This window comes from Ornithorhynchus anatinus, chromosome 1, assembly GCF_004115215.2.
Source record: "Ornithorhynchus anatinus isolate Pmale09 chromosome 1, mOrnAna1.pri.v4, whole genome shotgun sequence".
In the NCBI taxonomy this organism is placed as follows: Eukaryota; Metazoa; Chordata; class Mammalia; order Monotremata; family Ornithorhynchidae; genus Ornithorhynchus; species Ornithorhynchus anatinus.
This window is the reverse complement of record NC_041728.1, coordinates 172428299-172448055: the sequence shown is the minus strand read 5'-3', so window position 1 is coordinate 172448055 and position 19757 is coordinate 172428299. Positions and strand designations below refer to the sequence as shown.

At 44.7% G+C, this 19757-nt stretch overlaps 1 protein-coding gene across 2 annotated transcripts in view; it reads left to right on the top strand.

The window, feature by feature from the left end:
* Window positions 1-19757, top strand: part of RALB (RAS like proto-oncogene B) — a 169016-nt gene that overhangs the window by 131392 nt on the left and 17867 nt on the right. For both annotated transcript variants that reach the window (XM_029069393.2, XM_029069386.2), the window contains one exon: window positions 18435-18608. In XM_029069393.2, coding sequence (XP_028925226.1) covers window positions 18495-18608 — 114 coding nt within the window. In that variant the 5' untranslated portion in view covers window positions 18435-18494. The remainder of the gene's footprint in view (window positions 1-18434; window positions 18609-19757) is intronic.

Here is a 19757-nt window from a genome sequence, read left to right as displayed (position 1 = left end):
AATTGAGTCACAGAGAGGTTAAGTGACTTGCCCAGTGTTACTAAGTAAGCATTTGGCAGAGCTGGGATTGGAATCTAGGTAATAATAATAATGGAATTTGTTAAGCGCTTGCTGAGCACCAAGCACTGTTCTAAGCTCTAGGGTAGGTACAAAGTTATCAGGTTGGACCCAGTTCCTCTACCACATGGACCGCACAGTCCCCATTGCGGGTAATAGATCCTCTGAGCTCTTTCCACTAGGCCATGCTGCTTCTCCATTACTGACTTCTTACTGTGTGCAGAGAACGGTAATGAGTTCTCAGGAGAGTTATTCAGTATTTATTGAGCCCTTACTATGTGCAAAACACTGTAAGCGCTTAGGAGAGTACAATATAATATCAGACACATTTCCTGCCCATAACCAGCTCGTAGTCCAGATGTGAGCTCACAGCGCTTGGGAGAGTAAAATATGACAATATGAGAGTCGTTTTCCGCCCGCAGTGAGTTTACAATCTAGATGGGGAGACAGATGTTAATATAAATAAGTAAATTACAAGTATGTATGTAAGTGCTGCAGGGCTGGGAGGGGGAATGAATAAAGGGAGCAAGTCAAGGTGACACAGAAGGGAGTGGGAGAACAGGAAAGAGGGGCTTAGTTAGGGAAGGCCTCTTGGAAGAGATGTGCCTTCAAAAAGGCCGTGAAGGTGGGAAGAGTAATTGTCTGATATGAGGAAGGAGGGCATTCCAGGCTAGAGGCAGAACGTGGGCGAGAGGTCGGCGGCGAGATAGATGAGATTGAAATATGGTTAGAATAGCGCTAGAGGAGCGAAGTGTGTGGGCTGGGTTGTACTAGGAGAGAAGCAAGCTGAGGTGTGATGACACAAGCTGATTGAGTGCTTTAAAGCCAATGGTGAGGCATTTCTGTTTGATGTGGAGGTGGATGGGCAACCACTGGAGTTTCTTGAGGAGTAGGGAAACATGCCTGATTTTTTTTTTAGAAAAATGATCTGGTCAGCAGAGTAAAGTAGGGACTGGAGTGGAGAGAGAGAGGCTGGGAGATCAGCAAGGAGGCTGATGTAGTAATCAAGGTGGGATAAGATATGTGATTGGATTAGCATGGAAAAAGTGTGGATGGAGAGGGAAGGGCAGATTTTAGCAATGTTGTGAAGGTTGAATCGACAGGATTTAATGATCGATTGAATATGTGGGTTGAATGAAAAAGATGAGCTAAGGAAATGCCAAGGTTACAGTCTTGAGAGACAGTAAGGATGGTGGTGCTGTGGACAGTGAAGGGAAAGTGAGGGGAAGGACAGGGTTTGGGTGGGGAGATAGAAGTTTTGTTTTGGAGATGTTAAATTTGAGGCGATGGAAAGACATCCAAGTAGAGAGATCATGAAGGCAGGAAGAAATGTGAAACTGCAGAGAGGGAGAGAAATCGGGGCTGGAAATGTAAATTTGGGTATCACCTGTATTACAGGTGGTAATTGAAGCCCTGTAAGCAGATGAGTTCTCCAAGGGAGTGGGTGTAGATGGAGAATAGAAGGGAACACAGAGCTGAACCTTGAGGGACTCCCACAGGTTGAGCATAGGAGACAGAGGAGAAGCCCACTAGAGAGACTGAGAATGAGAGGCTGGAGAGCTAGGAGGAGAACCAGGAGAGGACAGTGTCAGGGAAGCTGAGGTTGGATAATGTTTCCAGGAGAAGGGGGTGGTTGATAGTGTCGAAGGCAGCTGAGAAGTTGAGGCGGAATAGGATGGTATAGAGACCATTGAATTTGTCAAGAAGGAGATCATTTGTCATCTTTGAGTAGGCGGTTTCTGTAGAGTGAAGGTGATGGAAGCCAGATTGGACGGGGTCCAGGAGAGAGTTGGAGGAGAAGAAATTGAAACAGCAGGTGTAGACAACTTGCTCAAGAAGTTCAGAGAGGAATGGTAGGAGGGAGATGAAGCAATGATACTGGAGAAAGCTGTAGAGTCAAGGGAGTTTTTTTTAGGATAAAGGTGACATGGACATGTTTGGAAGCAGTGGCTAGGGAGCGAGTGAGTTGAGTTCCCTTGATGAGCAGGTAGTTTGGGTATGCAGGCTTGATGGGATACAATGAATCGAGAAAATTGGATGGGGTAAAAAGATTGGAGGTCTCTGTGGGGGAACAGTACAGATTTGTGGAGTGAAAGTGTGTGGGAGAGAAGGCAGGTGAGGAGATTGTGATCAGATAGAAGGATTTCAGAGTTGGTGAGGGTAGAGATTGTGCTGTGGCTAGAGAAGATGAAATCAAATCTGTGTTCAGGTTGGTGAGTAGGTGAGATGGGGTGGAGCAGGAGTTCATAGGAGTTGGGGAGTGATAGAAAGTGAGCGGTGGAAGTGTTGTCAGGAATAGCTATGTGGATATTAAAGTCCCCAAGGATCAATGTAGTGATGGAGAAAGAGAGAAGGAATTTGAGAAAGGGATTGAAATTGTTAATTTGAAGGTAGGACCTGGGGTATGGTAGATGACCATTACTAGAATCTGGAGTGGGTGGTAGAGGTGGATGATATGGGCTTTGAAAGAAGGAAAGAAAGAGGGGAAGGTGGAATGGTGTGAAAGCAGCATTGAGGAGTGAGAAGGAAGCCAACACCTCCTTTCCTAGTGAGTCTGGTAGAGTGGGAGAAGCCCTCTGGAAAAAGCTACAGGGGAGATGGTGTCATCTGGGGAGGGCCAGGTGTCAGAGATGGCTAGGAGTAGGAGGAATGACTGGGTCGGTAATAGGTCCAGGATGAAGGGAAGCTTCATTCATTCATTCAGTAGTATTTATTGAGTGCTTACTATGTGCAGAGCACTGTACTAATCGCTTGGAATGTACAGTTCGTCAACAGATAGAGACGGGCTCACAGTCTAATCGGGGGAGAAGCTTCCCCATGATGGAGCAGGGGTTACACAGGTCTCACTTCTTTGAATCTGGGGATGGGGGACTCGGGCCCAGGGGGGTAGGGAATGAGGGTTGGGGAGGGGTTGGATGGGAGTGAGGTGATAGGGGAGGGGAACAGGTGGTGACCCAGGGGCAGGATGACAGTAATGGGGTGGGGGTGAGGGGTAAAGTGGGGTAGGTTTCGTGGGGTAGGTTTCATGGGAAGGGAAGACCGGGATGGGCTGATTTGAGGGATCGTGGTGGAATCAGTGAAGGTCATATGTTGTAGGTGAGGTAATGAATAGCAGTACCTACTGAATCCCATGGTACTCTGCGGAATTGGTTGAATTGTGTGTTGATCCTTGGGTTCTTGAGAGTGAAGAATCCAGTGTTTAGGAGCAAAGGACTGTGTTTGTTGGTAGGTAGAAAGAGGTTGATATGCTGTGTGCAGAGCACTATACTAGGCGCTTGGAAAAGTCCAGTACAACAATAAGACACATTCCCTGCCCACAGCAAGCTTACAATCCAGAGGGGAAGATAGACATTAATATAAGTAAATACATTACAGATTTCTGCATAAGTGCTCTGTGACTGGGAGGGGGGATTAAATAAGGGAGCAAATCAGGGTGATGAAGGAGGATGTGGAAGTAAAAGAAAAGAGAGTCCAATGAAATAGAGAAGGCAGACACGATCCCTCCCCAGAAAGAGCTTAAAGTCTAGAGGGGGAGACAGACATTAAAATCAATTTCAGATGGTTATGTGCATAAGTGCTATAAGGGTGGTGGGGGAGTGAAAATCAAACTGCTTACAGAGTACAGACCTAAGTGCATAGGTGACACAAAAGAGAAGGCAAGTAGGGGAAGTTAGGGCTTAGTCAAGGAAGACCTCTAGGAGATGTGATTTTTATTTTGAAGGCTTTGAAGGTGGGTGAAGTGGTTCTCTGTAAGATATGAATTGGGTGGGAATTCCAGGCTAGAGGAGGGATGTGATCAAGGGGTCAGAAGTGAGAAAGATGAGGTGGAGGTACAGTGAGCAGGTTGACATTAGATGAGTGAAGTGTGCGGGTTGGGTGGTAATAGGAGATCAGAGAGATACGGGAGGAGGGGGAGAGCTGATGGAGCGCATTAAAGCTGATGGTAAGGAATGTCTTACTATGTGGAGATGGATGGACAACCTTTGGAGGTTTTTGAGGAGTAGGGTGACATGGACTGAACTGTTATTTAGAGAAATGATCTGGGCAGCAGAGGGAAGTTAGGAGCCGGGGAGCTGATTGAATGCTATAAAAACCAATGATGAGGAGTTTCTGTTGGATGCTGAGGTGAATGGGCATCCATTGGAGGCTTTCGAAGGGTGGGGAGGTGTGCACATAATGACTTTTTGTTAAAAAAATGATCCAGGCAGCTAAGTGAAGTGTGGACTGGGGCAGGGAGGTCAGCTAGGAGGCTGATATAGTAGTAGAAGTGGAATATGACAGGTGGTTTGACCAGCATGCAGGCAATATGGACAGAGATGAAGGGGCAGATTCTGGAGAGTAATAATAATGATAAACATTGGTATTTGTTAAGAGCTTACTATGTTCAGAGCACTGTTCTAAGCGCTGGGGTAGCTGCAGGGTAATCAGGTTGTCCCACATGAGGTTCACAGTCTTAATCCCCATTTTACGATGAGGTAACTGAGGCCCAGAGAGCGAAGTGACTTGCCCACAGTCACACAGCAGACAAGTGGCAGAGCTGGGATTTGAACCCATGACCTCCGACTCCAAAGCCCGGGCTCTTTCCACTGAGCCATGCTGCTACTCAGCCCTGTCATTTTGGGCAGGGATGGTCTCCATCTGTTGCCAAATTGTACATTTCAAGCGCTTAGTACAGTGCTCTGCATATAGTGCTGGTAAATACTATTGAATGAATGAATGAATGGAGATGTTGTGACCAAATGAGCAGGTTGAATGAGAGAGCTTAGTTGTGGATAGTGCCCAAGTTCTGGGCTTGAGAGACAGGGAGGATGTCGATGTTGTCTATGGTGACAGGAGATCAGGAAAGGAACAGGGTTTGGGTGGGAAAATGAGTTCTGTTTTGGACATGTTAAGTTTGAAGTATCGGCAGAACATCCAATCTCATTTTACAGAGGATAAAAATCTCAGGGTCAGCAACATGCCTTAGAAGTGAACGTTTTAATTAGAAATCCACTTTTTTTGGTGATGCATTCAAATTCTCTGAAACAAGAAATTGAACTCAGCAGAAAACATAAGGTGAGGAAACGGGGGAAGAAGGGAGGAGAGCAGGGGGTAGAAGAAGCAGGCACTACTACCCATCCATGGTTATTATAGTGGATTTCTGGAATGTTGGTTCATTTATTCCATAGAATATATTGAGCACTTACTATGTGCAGCACTGTACTAAGCGCTTGGGAGTGTACAATAAAACAGTCAACTGATACATTCCCTGCCCTCCTCACATCCACTAAACTAGCACATTTCCCCCCTTTGAAGCCCTACTGAAAGCTCACCTCCTCCAAGATACCTTCCCAGACTAAGTCCCCCTTTTCCTCTGCTCCTCCTCCCCTCCCCATCTCCCCGACTCCCTCCCTCTGATCTACCCCCCGCCCCACAGCACTTATGTATATATATGTACATATTTTTCTATTTATTTTATTAATAATAATAATGTTGGTATTTGTTAAGCACTGGGGTAGATACAGGGTAATCAGGTTGTCCCACATGAGGCTCACAGTTAATCCCCATTTTACAGATGAGGTAAGTGAGGTACAGTGAAGTTAAGTGACTTGCCCAAAATCACACAGCTGACAAGTGGCAGAGCCGAGATTCCAACCCCTGACCTCTGACTCTTTCCAGGCTCTTTTCACTGAGCCATGCTGTATATAATTCTATTTATATTGATGCTATTGATGACTGTTTACTTGCTTTGTTTTGTTGTCTGTCTCCCCCTTTCTAGACTATGAGCCCGTTTTTGGGTAGAAATTGTCTCAGTTATGGAATTTTTCTTTTTAAGCACATCGTACAGTGCTCTGCACACAGATAAATACGCTCTGCACTCAATAAATATGATTGAATGAATGAATTTATTTGTATTGCTGTCTCCCCCATTATATTCTGTGAGCTCGTCATGGGCAGGGAATGTCACTGTTTATTGTTGTATTGTACATGCCCAAGCTCTTAGTACAGTGCTCTCTGCCCACAGTTAACCACTCAATAAATACAATTGAATGTATGGATGATATTGTCGTTGTCGTTAACACTACCACCACCACCTTGCTCTGATTCCCGCCTTCCCTCCCTCGCCTCTCTCCTTCCTTCCCTCCATCCATCCATCCATCCATCCATCCATCCATCCATCCATCCATCCATCCATCCATCCATCCATCCCTCCTCACACTTATTACAGGCAGATTTTTGGAAAGGCTTTTGGAAAACATATAATAAAAATGCTTCTGGGCTTGCTAACTTAATGGGAAAGGCAAGTGGTTGTGTGGTAATCATCCGATAGGTAAATGAGTAGGAACCATAAGAACAAAAGTGGGCAATTAAATTCATTCAATGGTATTTATTGAGCGCTTACTATATGCAGAGGACTGTACTAAGCGCTTGGAATGTACAATTTGGCAACAGATAGAGACAATCCCTGCCCATTGACGGGCTTACAGTCTAATCGGGGGAAACGGACAGATAAAAACAATAGCAATAAATAGAATCAAGGGGATGTACATCTCATTAACAAAATCAATAGGGTAATAAAAATATATACAAATGAGCAGATGACGAACAGACCTATACAGCCCTGGGAGGCTGTTGAAGAGGGGAATAGGAGCAGAAATGGTGGCAGGGAGAAGGAATTTGCCCCATTTTGCCACGGTGCTTGCTCCAGACTAGGTTGGTCACCCCATGGCTATGGTCACAGAGGATGGCCCTCCCACGTTTGGGAGGAGGGGAGCAGCTCTACCCATAGGGTTTAGAATCCCAGGCACTCCCCTTGACCCTGGAGAACTTTCCAGGCTGTCTGAGTGAGTCGGATCTCTGCTCCCCCTTCCTCCAGCCCTTGGGTCAGGTGGGGAGCTGCAAGGAGGGGACTGTTGGCAGGAGGCTGAAAAAGGAGCTAACATCTTAGCTCTCCTTGCATCCCCATTCTGGTCCCAAAGGGCAGGGTTGGCCAATGGTGGCTACTGACCCAACCCAAAGCATATTGGGAGAATCCTATTTCTCCAAAGAGTCAGCCCCCGGCCTTAATATTGCAATTTATAAACCAGTAGAATAATAATAATAATGATAGTATTTGTTAAGTGCTTACTATGTGCCAAGCACTGTTCTAAGCACCTGGGGGGGGGGGCGGGGGGGGCATACAAGGTAATCAGGCTGTCACACCTGGGGCTCACAGTTTTAATCCCCATTTTACAGATGAGGTCACTGAGGCACGGAGAAGTGAAGTGACTTTCCCAAAGTCACACAGCTGATAAATGGCAGAGTGGGATTAGAACCAATGACCTCTGACTCCCAAGCCCGGGCTCTTTCCACTGACCCATGCTGCTACACACACACGCAGGCACTTCCACTTCTCCCACTCCCCTCTGGTCACCCTGGCTTGCTGTTCATCCCCTCTACCACAGCCCCACAGCTTTTATGAACATATTTGTAATTTTTTATGTATATTAATATCTGTCTCTCCTTCTCTACTGTAAGCTCATTGTGGGCAGGAAATGTCAGTTGATTGTTTTATTGTATACTCCCAAGCGCTTAGTACAGTGCTGCACACAGGAAGTGCTCAGTATATACTATGGAATGAATGAATGAATGAACAAACGAGCAGGTTTGACAGCGGCACTAAGTGGCAAGTACCTTCACACAACAAAAAACCATATTTACATGTCAAAGTAAGGAATGGAGTGTCTGTCAATAATTGTCTGTCAGCCATACACACCCGAACACTATGATCTCACTTATCTTTGAATGTGAAAGAAGAGCTTCAGATTTTAGTAGCTGTGATTTGATGGAAATTGATTAGTTGGGGAAGTTGATGTCATTGTGACTGATCCTTGGACACAAACACTTAAAGAAGATTGCATTATACCCTGGCCACTCATTCCAGTATTTAATTCAGTAAAATCTCCCTTCAGGCTATATCTCCTCCTGCCTCCAGGACATCTCCACCTGGATGTCTGCCCGCCACCTAAAACTAAACATGACCAAAACTGAGCTCCTCATCTTCCCTCCCAAGCCCGGTCTTCTCCCAGACTTCCGTATCACCGTGGTTGGGGTGACCATCCTTCCCGTCTCTGGGGCCCGCCACCTCGGTGTCATCTTTTACTCAGCTCTCTCGTTCACCCCACATATCCAATCTGTCACCAAGACCTGCCGGTCTCACCTTTATAATATCGCCAAGATCTGCCCTTTCCTCTCCACCCAAACGGCTACCTTACTGCTACGGGCTCTTGTTATATCCCGGCTAGACTACTGTGTCAGCCTGCTCTCTGATCTCCCTTCCTCCTCTCTCTCCCTGCTCCAGTCTATTCTTCACTCCGCTGCCCGGCTCATCTTCCTGCAGAAACGATCTGGGCATGTCACTCCCCTTCTTAAACAACTCCAGTGGTTGCCTATCAACCTCCGCTCCAAACAGAAACTCCTCACTCTAGGCTTCAAGGCTCTCCATCACCTTGCCCCTTCCTACCTCTCCTCCCTTCTCTTTCTACTACCCACCCTGCACACTCTGCTCCTCTGCCTCCTGCCTCCTCACCTTTCCCCATTCTCACCTATCCCGCCGTCGACCCCTGGGCCACGTCCTCCCGCGGTCCTGGAATGCCCTCCCTCCTCACCTCCGCCCCTCTTCAAAACCCTACTTAAAGCTCACCTCCTCCAAGAGGCCTTCCCAGACTGAGCTCCCCTTTTCCCTCTGCTCCCTCTACCCCCGCCTTCACCTCTCCGCAGCTAAACCCTCTTCTCCCCGCTTCCCCTCTGCTCCTCCCCCTCTCCCGTCCCATCCCCTCAGCACTGTCCTATCCGCTCAGCTGTATATATCTTCATCACCCTATTTATTTTGTTTAATGAGATGTACATCACCCTGATTCTATTTATTTGCTATTGTTTTAATGAGACGTTCTTCCCCTTGACTCTATTGCCATTGTTCTTGTCTGTCTCTTTCCCCCGATTAAACTGTAAGCCCGTCAAAGGGCAGGGACTGTCTCTATCTGTTGCCGATTTGTACATTCCAAGCACTTAGTACAGTGCTCTGCACATAGTAAGCACTCAATAAATACTATTGAATGAATAAATGAATAAAATGGCCAAATTGCGAAGAAAAAACCAAACAAACCCAAAACCACACCGAAACGCCTCCCACTGCAGTCAGGCTAAGGCAGGGACTGGGCAGTTTCATCTTATACAGAATCAACACTTAGTGAGTGCCTGGCACATAGTAAACGCTTAACAAGTACTATTTAAAAAAAATTACATGTACCACCTTGTGAATTTTGGGTTTTTTCAATACTATTTTTTAAGCACTTTGTGCCAGGTACTGCACTAAGCACTGGGGTAGATACAAGCTAATTGGGTTGGACTCAGTCTACCTCTACATGGAGCTCACAGTCTTAATCCCCATTTTACAGGGGAGTTAACTGAAGCACAAAAAAGTTACCTAATAATAATACCTTACTATGTGCCAGGCACTATTCTCAGCATTGGGGAAGGTACAAGATAATCAGATTGGACACAGTCTGTGTCTCATATGGGGCTCACAGTCTTAATTCCCACTTTACAGATGAGGGAACTGAGGCACAGAGAAGTAAAGTGACTTGTCCAAGGTCACACAGCAGACAAACATTGGAGCCAGGATTGGAATCCATGACCTTCTGACTCCCAGGCCCGTGTTCTATTCACTAGGCCATGCTGCTTACCTGACTTACCCAAGGTCACCCTGCTGACCCATTGCATTAAGATCATGTAGTGAAAACACATATATTCATAGCTGATTATTTTCTGTATGGCTTTAGAATTCATGTTTGAAAGACCTATTTAGGCAACAAGATATGAAGAAATTTGGCTTCCAAAAGTTGCTTTTAAAAAACACTCTGTGTGTGAGTGTGGGTCATGGATAGTGAAATTTACCCCTGGTTCCGCGGGTCCTTTGGAAAAGACTGATGTGGAAACAGTCCCAAACATATTCCACATTCACAGACAAGTTTCGTGTGCTGACATATTTCTTGTTTGCAGGACCTGTCCCTGCAGTAGAAATGATGAATGGGCATTTATCCATAACACTGTTGCAGTTAAATGAGGTGCTCATAGCCTGTTGGGCTGTAAAAGTTTATCAGTGGCTTCATAGTGGATTTTGTCTTCAGAGTGCTCTTAACTCCCCTGACTCCCATGGCAAAGGCATGGAATCAGTCAGTAATATTTATTGAGCACCTACCCTGTGCAGAATGCTTAATAAATGCTTGGTTGAGTATTGTAAGAATTAGTAGGCATGATGTCTGCCCTCAAAGAGCTTACCATCTAACTGGGAAAGCAGACACTGAAAAAAATCAGGGAAGACTTCCTGAAGGACGTGTGATTTCTGAAGGGCATTGAAGATGGGGAGAGCAGTCATTTCCTGGCTTTGGTGGATAAGGGAGTTCCCTTTAGGAATTTTTTTTTTATGGTATTCAACAAGTGCTTACAATGTGCCAGGCACTCTACTAAGCACTGGAATAGCCACACAAGCTAATCTGGTTAGACACAATATATGTGAGGTGCAGAGAAGTGAAGTAACTTGCCCAAGAACCCACAGCACATTAGTGGCAGAGTCGGGATTAGAATCCAGGACCTTCTGACTTCTGGGCCCATGCTCTATCCACTAGGCCACACTGCTTCTCTGGCTCACTGAAAAGATCAATGTGGAAACAGTCCTAAACATATTCCACATTCACAAATAAGTTTTGTGTACTGACATATTTCTTGTTGGCAGAACCTGACCCTGCAATAGAAATGAGAAATGGGCATTTATCAATAAGACTGTTACCTTTTATCTCAGATTGCTGCCTGACCTATTTCCTCAATATTCACAACACTGAGGAAACATCCCAAAATTTAATAATAATAATAATAATGTTGGTATTTGTTAAGCGCTTAGTATGTGCCGAGCACTGTTCTAAGCGCTGGGGTAGACACAAGGGAATCAGGTTGTCCCACGTGGGGCTCACATTCTTAATCCCCATTTTACAGATGAGGTAACTGAGGCACCGAGAAGTTAAGTGACTTGCCCAAAGTCACACAGCTGACAAATGGCCGAGCCGGGATTTGAACCCATGACCTCTGACTCCAAAGCCCGAACTCTTTCCACTGAGCCACGCTCAAGGTGCCACCATAATCACTCCCTTCAAGTTGACTGCAGTAGCCTGTAATGGGGGCGAAAAGAGAGGGGAGCAGTCAGTGGTATTTATTGAGTGCTTACTGTGGGCAGAGCACTATGCTAAGCATTTGGGAGAGTGAGTCCAATAAAACCTGAGATCCCGTGGGATTCCCCTGTAGTTGCCAACCAATATTTCATAGTTGCCTTTAGAAATTTACATTTAAAAAATAAAATATTTCATTAGATAAAAGTCCCTGCTTTCCATATATTTTTGGAGCTCATATTATGTTATCAATCAATGAGTGCTATTTATTCGGCACTGACTGTGTGCAGAGCAAGCACCTGGGAGAGTACCATACAAGAGAGTTGATAAACACATTCCTTGCCCACAGTGACTCTAGGGGGTATTTATCGAACACTTATTCCAGTAGGGAGGCATAATAGAGGTGATGAGTGAACAGTCAGGGAAGGTGGTGGAGATGTGAGCTCATTGTGCTCAGGGAATGTGTCTGATTATTATTGTATCATACTCTCCTAAGCGCTTAGAACAGTGCTCGGCACACAGTAAGAGCTCAATAAATACAATTGAATGAATGACTTTTAGGAGGGTCTGAAGTTGGGGAGAGTAGTGGTCTGCTGGATATAAAGAAGGCGAATTCCAGGTAGAAGGGAGGTTGTGATCAAGAAGTCAACAAAATAAAAACAACAATACTGGTATTTGTTAAGTGCTTACAATGTGCTAGGCACTATTTTAAACCCTGGGGTGAGAAGCAGCGAGGCATAATGGATAGAGCACGGGCCTGGGAGTCAGACGGTCATGGGTTCTGCTGCGTGACCTTGGTAAGTCACTTCACTTCTCTGTGCCTCAGTGACCTCATCTGTAAAATGGGGATGGAGACTGTGAGCCCTGCCATGGGACAGGGACTGTGTCCAACCCTATTTGCTTGTTTCTACCCCAGTGCTTAGTACAGTGCCTGACACATAGTAAGCACTTAAGAAATACCATCATCATTATTATTATTATACAAGATAATTGGGTTGGACACAGTCCCAGTCCCACAGGGAGCTCACACTCTTAATCCCCATTATTTACAGATGAGGTAACTGAGGCCCAGAGAAGTGAAGTGACTTGGCCAAGGTCACACAGCAGACAAGTGGCGTAACTGGGATTAGAACCCAGGTTCTTCTGACTCCCAGGCCTGAGGTCTATCCAATAGGCCACAGTAATGATGATAATCATATTGAGTGGGTGTCAGGCTTGCCATACCTTTTTAAAGTCAATCTTCTTTCAAAGCTGGCTCCTTTGGGACTGTGCATATATTTACACAAAAAACCACTTATATCCCTTTTAAGAGGCTTTTCCTTGCTAAAATTGTCTCGGGGGGAAGAGAAAGGGCTCACAGTCAATTATTTTGTATTGATTGCTTCCATTCTAAGATCTGTTGAATCTGACTTTTTAACAAGCATGGAAGAGTCAGAGGGCAGGCTTTATATAAAGGATGACTTTGCAGGTTACAATTTGTTAAATGGAGCTTCACTCAATGCCCCACGTTATTTACTGATCGAACAAACTAAAATCTGCAATTGCTAGCCAAAAGCGGGGTACAAAGAATTGAAAGAGGCAGTCTCTGAACAATGAAAAAGAGTGGTGAAAGTTAGTGTTTGAGATGCGACTTGGCAGGTTGGGGTGAAGATTTCCATGATGGCAAGACCTTTTTGAACTTCTTAATAATAATGTTGGTATTTGTTAAGCGCTTACTATGTGCAAAGCACTGTTCTAAGCACTGGGGTAGATACAGGGTAATCAGGTGGTCCCACGTGAGGCTCACAGTTAATCCCCATTTTACAGATGAGGGAACTGAGGCACAGAAAAGTGAAGTGACTCGCCCACAGTCACACAGATGACAAGTGGCAGAGCTGGGATTCGAACCCATGACCTCTGACTCCCAAGCCTGGACTCTTTCCATTGAGCCACGCTGCTTCTGCGAGCTGCAATTTGTAAGAAGAAGGATAAGAGGGCCCCCCACTGCAGAAGCCATGATTGCCAGGAAGGCTGGAGGCATTACCTTCCCTTCAAAGAGACACATCCTAAATAAATAGAATCCCAGATGGATGTTGTCTTCTATGACCTTTCCTTGAAGTTGTATTTTTTCTTCCCCGATAACGGGCATATTTAGTTAAAAGTCGGACTCATTTAAGGTCTCAATCTTTCATGTCCAGCCATCAAGTGAATCTCTAGCCACTGAAATTTACCTTTAAGGGACAGTAGTCATTTAATTGGGAGCAGATGAGGGGGAGGAAAAACTGAATTCCTCTTAAATGTCAGTCAACTGAATTTATTCAGCGCCTACTGTGTGCAGGGCAGTGGGAGAATATACTATAACAGTATAACAATAAACAGACACAGTCCCTCCCCATAGCGAGCTTACAGTCTAATCAAAATCATAGTAAATGGATTTAGTTAAGCTTGGCTTCATTTCATTGTTTTGGAGTAAATTGATCAAATAGCTCTTCCAAAAGAAAGAGGACAAGCCTCCGTAATTCTCTTTCTTTGTTAGGTAATAATAATTACGGGATTAAGCGCTTACTGTGTGCCAGGCACTGTACTAAGCGCTGGGGTGGGTACAAGCAAATCGGGCTGGACACAGTCCTTGTTCCACATGGGGCTCAAAGTCTCAATTCCCATTTTCAGATGAGGTAACTGAGGCACTTAACTGAGTTAATTAACTTGCCCAAGGTCACACAACAGATAAATGGCAGAACCGGGATCAGAAGTCATGATTTTCTGATTCCCAGGCCCGTGCTCTATCCACTATGCCCGGCTGCTTCTCAATAATAAATGTAAATGCTCTGGAGTGATGATTTAAAAGCTAGTTTTCTCCTCAACTGCCCAACTGTAAAAGGACAACCAGAATTTTCTACATTAGCAATTTTTTAAGCTCCAAGAAGGTGAAAAGAATGTTCTTTCATTTATTGATTTGAATAGAACCAAAAGTGGAACAAAAGAAGAAAGAACTATTTATCAGTTCCATTAAGGATGCTGTACTCAAATTCCCTTTGATCTTTAGAGACTGAAAGTATCTGGGAATATTTCATATATGGCACATTTGTGCATTTATATCCAAGTTCTACAGTGAACAAATTGGAAAACCCATTAAAAGGCTTATCTTCTGGGAGAATTGATTAAAACTTGCCAGAACTAGATTGTGTAGTCCTTGAGGGCAGGCACTTAGTTGTATTCAACTAAGTGATTAGTGTAAGCACACAGTAAGCACTCAATCAATTCCACTGATTGATGGGAACTGTCTCTAGATCTTTTTTAAAAAATGGTATTTTTTAAGCACTTGCTAGATGCTGGGCCGGGTCACTCCGGTGGTGAAATAGTACAGCGAGTGCCACCTAGTCCAGCCCTCCGGCAGGCGGGCAACCCCCAGACCCAGCAGCAGCAGCAGGAGCAGTGGGAGGAGCGGGGTGGACTGTGCCGGCGTCTCCATCCCCGCCACCCTCGTACCCAGCCCCGACTGTACGTGAGCTCATTGTGGGCAGGGAATATGTCCTTTTGTTGTTATATTGTACTCTACCAAGTACTTAGTATGGTGCCTTGCACACAGTAAGTCCTCAGTAAATACAATTAAATAAATGAATAATGGCCAGTATGTGTAAAACAGATTAAAAGGGATAGATTTTATCCCTGAGAAGCAGCTGAGAAGCAGCGTGGCTCAGTGGAAAGAGCACAGGCTTTGGAGTCAGGGCTCATGAGTTCGAATCCCAGCTCTGCCACTTGTCGGCTGTGTGACTGTGGGCAAGTCACTTAACTTCTCCGTGCCTCAGTTCCCTCATCTGTAAAATGGGGATTAAGACTGTGAGCCCCACGTGGGACAACCTGATTCCCCTATGTCTACCCCAGCGCTTAGAACGGTGCTCGGCACATAGTAAGCGCTTAACAAATACCAACATTATTAGATTGTTCATTTAAAAAGATTAAACTATGTCTATTTCTGTCTCTCCCTATAATAATAATGTTGGTATTTGTTAAGTGCTTGCTATGTGCTGAGCACTGTTCTAAGCACTGGGGGAGATACAGGGTAATCAGGTTGTCCCACGTGAGGCTCACAGTTAATCTCCATTTTACAGATGAGGTAACTGAGGCACAGAGAAGTTAAGTGACTTGCCCACAGTCACACAGCTGATGAGTGGCAGAGCCGGGAGTCAAACCCATGACCTATGACTCCGAAGCCCAGGCTCCTATAACTATATGTGTGTAGCGCAGTGTTCTTCAAATAGTAAGTGTGCAGTCTGGTCTAGTGAGAAGCAGGGGGGAGCCTAGTGGAAAGAGAAGCAGCGTGGCTCAGTGGAAAGAGCACGGGCTTTGGAGTCAGAGGTCATGGGTTCGCATCCCGGCTCGGCCACTTGTCAGCTATGTGACTTTGGGCAAGTCACTTAACTTCTCGGTGCCTCAGTTACCTCATCTGTAAAATGGGGATGAAGACTGAGCCCCACATGGGACAACCTGATTCCCCTGTGTCTACCCCAGCGCTTAGAACAGTGCTCGACACATAGTAAGCGCTTAACAAATACCAACATTATTATTATTAAAGAGCACAAGTCTGGGAGTCAGGGGACCTCGGCTCAGTGGAAAGAGCCTGGGCTTGGGAGTCGGAGGTCACGAGTTCGAATCCCAGCTCTGCCACTTGTCAGCTGTGTGACTGTGGGCAAGTCACTTAACTTCTCTGGGCCTTAGTTACCTTATCTGTAAAATGGGGATGAAGACTGTGAGCCCCACGTGGGACAACCTGATTACCCTGTATCTACCCAGCGCTTAGAACAGTGCTCTGCACATAGTAAGTGCTTAACAAATACCAACACTATTCTAATCCCAGCTCAGCTAAATGCTTGCTGTATGACCCTGGCAAGTCACTTTACTTCTCTGGGCCTAAGTTACTCTAACCATAAAATGGGGGTTAAGAGTGTGAGCCCCATGGGGGACAGGGACTGTGTCAGCGCTAACTGACCCAGTGCTTAGAACAGTGTGTGACATATAGTAAGCGCTTAACAAATACTATTAAGAAAGAATGAATAAGTGCTCAAAAAATGCCTTGGATTGATGTATGTGTCTATATGCCTACACATCAATCAATATTTACTGTTCATGTTATAAAAATTGTTTTGCGATAGGCATATAAACAAGTCCCCCATGCTTATTTTGGGTGCAGGCATTGTACTTTTCAAGGTGATCAATCAGTGGTATTTTTTGAGCATTTACTCTGTTCAGACCACTGTACTAAGCATTTGGGAGAGTACAATCTAGCTGAGTTGATTTACATTTCCTACCTACAAGGAACTTACACTTTAGTAGGGAAAGAGACATTAAAATAAATTATGGGTACCTTTTAAACTGTGAGCCTGTTGTCGGGCAGGGATTGTCTCTATCTGTTGCCAAATTGTATATTCCAAGGGCTTAATACAGTGCTCTGCACACAGGAAGCAGCGTGGCTCAGTGGAAAGAGCCTGGGCTTCAGAGTCCGAGGTCATGGGTTCGATTCCTGGCTCTGCCACTTGTCAGCTGTGTGACTGTGGGCAAGTCACTTCACTTCTCTGTGCCTCAGTTACCTCATCTGTAAAATAGGGATTAACTGTGAGCCTCCTGTGGGACAACCTGATGACCCTGTTTCTACCCCAGCTCTTAGAACAGTGCTCTGCACATAGTAAGCGCTTAACAAATACCAACATTAATTAACATTAATTAAATATGATTGAATGAGTAAAATCAGTAGGGCTGAGGGTAGGGTGAATAAAGGGTACAAATTCAAGTGCAAGGGTGATGCAAAAGGGAAAGGGAGTTGAGGAAATGAGGTGATGTGACATTTGCCGGTGACGGATTTTTAGTGGTTTATGAGTATGTGCATGTGTGTTGATTTTGTGCCTTTAGTTGGCCTTGGTGAGGGTCTATTACTTTTTAGAATAACACTTGCTGTTCCCAACTCATTTTCTTGGAAAGTCTTACTAGGCAGACTTTGAAGACGATTTACATTTTCATCTGCTGTCTTCCTCTTTAGGAAGTAGAAAATACTGATACAAGATGTTATTTTTATCATCTCGTAGCTAGCCTGTTGATATGAAAGAGGTTGTAATTGAGCACTTGATGCTATGCAGTGAAACGGATGCATAAAAAGGAAGGAACTGAAAAGGAGCTTCTCAGTGAAGCTGTTTTAATTGTCTTGAGTAAGTTACCCCAATCACCATGTGAATAGGTCCGTATTTGTACTGTTCTCACAGGAAAGTATCTTTTTTAGGGGGCCCCCACTTGCCTTTAAATAGGGAAGTTTAGTTTTAAATAATGTGCTAACAGTCCGCACAAAAGAGGAACAACTCTGTTTTAAAAGTCTCCTTTTGAAAAAAGGATTTTTTTTTCATTTCACATTCCTATTTTTTGTATACTTTGAGATTGATTGGGGTGTGTTTTTGCTTCAGTTGTGGATCCCATATGGAGAACATACTGATTTTCTCACTGATCCGCTGGCAGGATTGGCCAAGTTTTCATTTCATGGTAAAAGTGTTAGTTGGTGCAGTTGAATGTGTTTTGAGTTTTTATAACTAAAAACACATTAAGCTTGTAAGTCCTAAATTGTATTTTAAACTCTTTTATGGGATTCAACTTTGCTTTCTCCTTTCAATCAGGAAGGCATCTACAAAAAAAACAACAAACAAACCCCCCAAACCCAAAAAAGATTTCACTCACCCACTCCTCCAGTGCTTTCCTTTGCTATCCGTGTGGCCCGTATAATTCCGTGAGAGGGAAAGAGAAATCTGGGAACCAGAAAACTTTCCTGCTCATTCCATCCAGAGAATGGCTCTCCAGTCATTCAGTTCATTCATTCAATCGTATTTCTTGGGCTCTTACTGTTTGCAAAACACTGCACTAGGTGCTTGGGAAAGGGTTATTTTAAATAATCTTTGTTGCAGAGACTTTTTCTGATTGAAATCAAGGATTCACTTTTCATCCGACTTGATACCACTGTGGTAATTGATTTGGGATTCTTCAGCCTCTTGTCTGTGCATTTGTTTTCCCACAGAACACTGTTTGTTTCCATTGCCGCTGTTTTGTTGACGACGTTTTGTTGATGACGCACCAAGCTGGAAAAGTTTGCCTGTTGGTTGGAATTTCTGTGGTTGATATTTCCGGAGGGGATGGATTTCATTTAGTGTAGATTAGGTCTCTAAGGCTTTGTCACTTTTTCAGCACCTCATCAATCAATCGACTCATCTACCAGTGCTCAGCTACCCCCGGAAAAAGAGCAAAATGGCGGCCAACAAGAATAAGAACCAGAGCTCCCTAGTCTTGCACAAAGTGATCATGGTTGGCAGTGGAGGAGTGGGCAAATCCGCACTTACACTTCAGTTCATGTATGATGAGGTAAGGTGAGACTGAGCCGTGGTGTGTATGTGTTAACGTACTATCTCTCTCAGAAGCCAGTGCTTTTCAGTTTACATAATCTATTGGCTTTCCTGTTTGGTTTGGATAGCTTTTGGGTGTTTTCTAATAGCTGTAAACTTGACTGCCATGGTTATTTACTGTTCAGATTTGGTCTGTCCCTAAGGGACCCTAAATGGATGTCTCGAAAAAATCAATGAAAAGTGCCACTCTAAGACTATCTCTATACTCCATCCCGAAAGATAGGTTTAATACACAAGAGTGGCGTTTTCCGAAAAACCTTTTGTGATCGTTCCTGTTCTTCTAGTTGAAAAATGCAAATGTCCAAATTAAAATCTTACCTTTCCGAAACTGTGTGTTCAGTAATATTGCCGAACCTTGACCCCATTGTCTTGTCAGAGAAGTGCCTGAAACTTTCGGCACTTCCTAAGGCAATGCTGGAATATGATCTTGGGGATAATAACAACTCTGGTATTGGTCAAGTGCTTACTATGTGCCAGTCACTGAACTAAGCGCTGGAGTGGTTACAATCAAATCGGGTTGGATATAGTCCCTCTCCCATGTGGGGCTCACTGTCTCAATCCCCATATTACAGATGAGGTAACTGAGGCCCAGAGAAGTGAAGTGACTTGCCCAAGGTCACACAGCAGAGGAGTGGCAGGAGCCGGATTAGAACGCGTGACCCTCTGACTCCCAGGCCCGTGCTCAGTCCCCTATGCCATGTCCTCGGATCTTGTGTTCTAGGGGTAGTAATAGGATTTATTAAGCATTTACTGTGTGCAGAACACTGGACTAGGGTCTGTTCTTATACATAAGGGTCCCATTTATACCCCGCCACCCTGGTGGTTCCCCTACCTAGTAGAGTGAGATTTGAGCCTTCTGATTTTTATGGTCAAAGTGTGGTCTGGCACTTTGGGACCTTATGTAATTTCTAACTAGCATCCTTTCAGACATGTGACTTTAAATCATAAGAACCACTGGCACACCCTGCCCCCTCATCATTGTGTTCATCAGTAAGGAGGGAGGAACCAATCCAGAAACTCTGCCCTAGGCCTCGCAAGACACTTAGGCCACCACTGACACCAAAAAACACATTCCTGGTTGTGTTTTCAATGTTTTTATTGAAATGTG